A 5,406-nucleotide genomic window follows, 5' to 3' on the forward strand; every position below is an offset into this window, starting at 1 on the left:
CGCACTTGTTTGCCTGCGGGCACCACTTTCAGTTACTTGATGTTACTTTCCGTCACTTGAGGACACTCATGACGATGATTTTGGGTTGCAGCGAGGGCTGTGCTTTTATTGTATATTAGTCACTGTTAATCGCGAATGGATTGAGTCTTTATTTCAACAAGTCTTTTTATTTAAAAAGAAAATAAAAATCGGAAAAAATACCTGCTTTTCCACTTTGTTTTATTTTTGAGTTACTAAAGTGACACCCGGAAATCGAGGTGTTATAGACTCGTTTTGGGTAGGTAGACTCGACGAGACTTGAGTCTACCAGAAATGAAAATTTACTAAGTATAACCTTGTCACATGAAGAATAAATACAAACATATAATCTAATTATAAGAGCATCCAAGATGCATTTAATCAAATAAACTCAAAATCCAACTTCATAATAAAGCAATTAAGCAAAGTTTAACAAAGTACCACACATAAGTTAAGTAGGAAGTACCTGTAAGACCCAAGTTTTTAAGCTTAGAATAAGTGGGAGAGACTTCCATTTACGACTAGGCTTGATGTATCGTGAAGAAAAACCTGAACAAGAGTTTATCGGAAGGAATAAATTTGTGAAGGAGAAAGTTCAGGAAAAGTCTAAGGATTGTATCAAAATCGATAAAAGGTATAACACGATCGATATACGCTTAAACCTAGGGCAGAAACCCTAGCAAATAGCTAGTTTACACTTAAAGAGACGATGGAAACTAATTCCAAAAATCTTCAGAGAAATGTTAGAACTTCTCTTAATCCATATATGACAATCGTTTCAAGGCGAAACTCTAGGATGTACGAACGTCCGATTCCAATCATCGGAAGTTTGCCGAAACTAAAACCCTGATAGTTCAAAACCCTAAAACCAACCGCCGATGAAGACTTTTTCTATTCGGAGCTTCAAATGAAGATTCCACACGCGTACACCCATTTCTCTTGATGATTTCAATCTTTCTTCAGAAGGAAGTTTTCTCTTCCGACATCCACTGCAAAAAGTAACTTATCGGGTAAAATAGTTTTACACCGACTTTGCATTAGTCACCTAAAATACAAGGAAACCTCTGTTGAGTTTTGGAATTCTGTCGCCAAAACCTATCTTGGAATTCACGGAGAATGAAGCCGGAAAAATCATAATCACTCTTATATTTTTATCTTAACTCTATGAGTTAAATCCTCCGATATCTAAACTAATCTGTACCGGTTTACAAAATATCTATTCATCCTTATCCAATCTCTGATAAATATCTATTCATCCTTATCCAATCTCTGATAAATATATATTCATCTTTATCCGATCTTTGATAAATATCCATTCATCCTTATCCGATCTTTGATAAATATCTTCCATTTCATTCCCTATATATAGGTTGTAGCTTGAAAAATGAAAAACAAAAATCTCACCCAAAAACCCACCCAAACCCGCGGCCAAGGAGGAAGGAGGAGGAGAAGAGTTTTTCGCCGATTCTTGCTTGATCGTTCCACAGTTCGTTGCTACGCGTAGGCCTCAAGGTACCGATGCTTTTCCTTACTTCTGATCATAAATTATGTAGCTTTTCTCTATGTCTTTCTGTGCTCTTAGTTTTGAGGTTTTTTGCAAAACTATCCAGATAACTTCATCTTTTTATCTAAACTTATTCCCTGCGTGCCCCTGAGCATGTTTAGCGGATTACATTTCGCCGATTCTCACCGAATTGCCGCCGAGTTTCAATTCTGCTCATAATACCCATTTTTGGCTAAAGTTCCAACCTTTGGGCTTAAAACCCTCGACTGAGCTTAGCGTTAGTAAGATTAGTCGTCATAATCCTCGTTAGTATCAACCCCATCTAATTTGTTTTTCGAAATTCTGATTTTGAAATTCTGAGCTGAAAATAATGACCAAAATACCCCTGCGACAGTTTTCGATCCGATAATTTTTCCGAGTTTAGAATAACCTTAGTTACGGCTAATAATAACCTAGGAACCAAGTTTGATCGAAGAAAAATCGACACACACAATTACCATGTGTGGCCGAGAGCACCCTAGGAGGAGGAAGAAAATTCCTTTTTCAAAAACTTGTCATTTCGCGCTAGATTATCGTACCTCGGAGTATATGCTACTTCGTGTAACCTTAGTAAGTGTTGATTGTTGAGTTTTTGATAGATTTTGATAGGAATTCTATGGTTTTTACTCTAAAGGTTCTTTTGAGGAATTTCCCGAAGAACAAGGAGTTGGTTGTGAAGGAGTGTTAGAAGAGAACCCTGGAGAATCTACAGGTGAGGGCTACTCACAGAACTATTAGCTAATTCTTTAGGTGTCGACGAATTCGACTTGATTTATTGTTTATGCACTTGTTTGTGTTTGACTGGGAAAATGTTTTCTGAGGCTTCGGCTAACAATGATGATTATTCATCTACTAACTGTTTTTGAGTTTGAATTACATGCTATGTGCTAAATGGTTAATTTAGGATGTGTGATATCTGCTTTATATGCTAAGTGCTACGTGGTTATTCTAGGATGTGTTGATATATGTGCCATGATTGTTGACTGTGCTAATTTAACTATGCCATTATACATATATCTGTGGTACTGAAGAGTGAGGATAACGGGCATGTCATGTCGATTTATTTTTATGAGAGTTTTGAGAGAGTTTGACGGGACGAACAGAGTTCGGGCCTTGTTATTGATTTAGTGGATCGAGACATTCTCTGGGAATTACTTGGGATTATGGGATCTTTGAAGACTCGTAGGAAATACGATAAGACTAAAAGGAAACTATTTTTTTACAAGGAAAATTCATAAGATATTAAACAACCTCTAAACCTTTAAATAATGATAACAATCTCGGATGCAAGCTTAGGATTGAATATTAGTTTTGGAAAAGGAGAATTGTCGTCGAATCCAAGTTTTGGGAAAACTTTAAGTTTCTGAGTATGTTGATACTCCTTCACTCTTTGAGCAGTTTGTTTAGCCATCCAAGGGATGAACCGAGAAGCTTCACTGAGGCGTGAGACCTTGTGAAAGCGTGAATCTTCACTGAGGCGTGAGACCTCGTGGAAAGCATGGATCTTCACTGAGGCGTGAGACCTCGTGAACAGCATGGAACTTCACTGAAGCGTGAGACTTCGTGCAAGTGTGTAAATTCACTAAGGCGTGAGACCTTGTGAAAGCATAAAACTTCACTGAAGCGTGAGACTTCGTGATTGTATAAGACTCCACTGAAGCGTGAGACTTCGTGAGAGCGTTGATGACTCGAAGAGTTATCGTGAGTGTTTGCACTCTGTTTATGATTAATTGTATTTTGTCGCAGAATCGACTTTTACCTTAGGGTATTCTTTTTAGAGACAAATAAGTTAGTTAGAACACGTGGCGACGTGTCGAGTGAGGTCGGAGACGTTGTTTGACTAATCACTTTGCATTCATGCACTCATTTTGAGGTTAATACACGGCGTGATACCGGACCTCGGTGGATTCCAAAATGATCATAAGACCCGGATTTCCATATAAGAACACTGCGGTGATTCTTAGTAGCAGACGGAAATGGTAGACCTTCGGGTTCACTGCTGATCTGACTACACTTTGTGTGGTGTAAGAGACACGCGAGCGGAAATGGTCCCACCGTTGCTGGTGCTAGGATTGACTCGTTGATGCCCATCCGTTCCGGAATGCATTTTGTTAACCAGCATTGCATTTCATGCAACATGCATACTGACTTAGTTGCTGAGTGTGATTGATAATTGTTAATCCTATTTGATGCATGCTAATTGTTATTATCGTCTTTTATATTCATTGCGAAATATACAACTCTAGGATGCTAGCCCTGACTTATAAGCCTAAGTAGCTATCACTTAAACTGTATCTATTGGATTTATTATTTACATAATTCTTTCGAGTTGACCCTCGCGTCTTCTGTGTGTGCTTTGGCGGACTACGCCCTTTGTCAGATGTCCATGGCGGACTGATTCACGATGGTTCACCCTTCGGGGGGAACTAGGTTTGAGATGCTGGAACAGGAGCGCATCGCGGTAGCGAGAGGAGGACGGATGGTGTACATAGACTTGGTCGTTCTGGATTCAGATTTGGACGACGATCACGCTAGCATGTAGGATTGAGTGTTGGTGTGAGCTCCTCGAGATAGGATTAGTGTAGGAGTAGAATCTTATCTTTGACCGTCATTGTTTTTTTTGGGAACAGGGTAGTTTCCCGCCGATAGCTTTTTTGTGTGGTTTCTCTACGGAAATCACAGAGAGTTGGTTGGACTAGGGGGTCTTGTTTTAGGCCATCTGGGCTAACTCATTCTCATTTTTGAGGTTTGTGTTGCGGACACTTAACCTTTACTTTTGGTCTGTACATTTTGCCTACGGGCGTTACTTTCTACTACTTTCCGTCACTGAAGGTTACTCGTGACGAGGGTTGGTACTACAGCGGGGGCTGTATTTATATTGTATATTAGTTCTGTTATCTTTTGTTGTTGAGTTTCATTTCTTTCAGTTTATGATTCTATTATCAAAAAAAAAATATTCACATGTTTTCCGCTTAAACTTTCTTTTTGGTTACTAAAGTGACGTCACCGAAATCGGGGTGTTACAGTACCAAAATAAAGTACATACTCAAAGCACCACAACAAAAGCATTAAAACAAAGTACATAAAAGTCTGATGAAAAGTCATTCTTCCATTCCATGATCATCACCATCATCATCTTCAGATTCTCCTCCATCATCATTGCCATCGGCATCACCTTCATCAGAATCAGATGAAAAGTCTTGTCTAATTTCACTTGCATTAGTATGACTAATACTTCCTCCAACTTCATCCAAATCAACATTAACATCATTATCATTAAGATGTTCAAGTCCAACTTCTTCATTCAGTTCATTGACATTAACATTTTCTCCTTCCTCAGTTAGCCACTCATCATCTGAAGCAACTTCCTCAAAAGAACAAGAGGCAAAATCATTTCTCTTTTTTGGTTTATTCTTCAACTTCAAGTTGTACATGACATAAACCAAATCATTCATCTTCTTTTGGTGCAATTTATTCCTTTTCTTTGTATGCACCTAGAAATAAAACATAAGTTTACAATTTCATTATTATCTAAAAATATCATAACTTCCTAAATTCTATGCCATATATATTATATAGAAACAAAGTGAGATACAAGTCAAACATACCATTTCAAATGCGCTCCAATTGCGCTCACACCCGGAAGAACTACAAGTCAAGCTTAGAACCCAAATGGCAAAATTCCTTAGTTTGGGGCAATGATCTCCATAAGCCTCCCACCATTCTGCTGGAGTCACAGTCTTCCTAACACTTTGTGCATCTTCTAGGCCAAACATGCATTTTCTATTATGAAACACAATAAGTTGGGCATGAATCTTTTTCCTCTCCACGGCATTGGGTACCAT

General features: G+C 38.5%; 1 protein-coding gene across 1 annotated transcript; it reads right to left on the bottom strand.

The window, feature by feature from the left end:
• Positions 1 to 4,662: 4,662 nt before the first annotated feature.
• On the bottom strand, positions 4,663 to 5,406 carry LOC130744040 (uncharacterized). The gene is made up of 2 exons (XM_057596235.1): positions 5,170 to 5,406; positions 4,663 to 5,055 (listed from the first exon to the last, which is right to left on the bottom strand). Exons 1-2 carry the CDS (start codon positions 5,404 to 5,406, stop codon positions 4,663 to 4,665), a joined length of 630 nt encoding a protein of 209 aa, XP_057452218.1.

This window comes from Lotus japonicus, chromosome 3 (genome assembly GCF_012489685.1).
Source record: "Lotus japonicus ecotype B-129 chromosome 3, LjGifu_v1.2".
Taxonomy (NCBI): domain Eukaryota; kingdom Viridiplantae; phylum Streptophyta; class Magnoliopsida; order Fabales; family Fabaceae; genus Lotus; species Lotus japonicus.

Bases quoted from the DNA above. Each gene is read 5' to 3' on its own strand.
- LOC130744040 (XM_057596235.1), bottom strand. From the start codon at position 5,406: ATGGTACCCAATGCCGTGGAGAGGAAAAAGATTCATGCCCAACTTATT. The intron at 5,056-5,169 runs GTATGTTTGACT...TTTTATTTCTAG, and splicing joins ATTGGAGCGCATTTGAAATG to GTGCATACAAAGAAAAGGAA.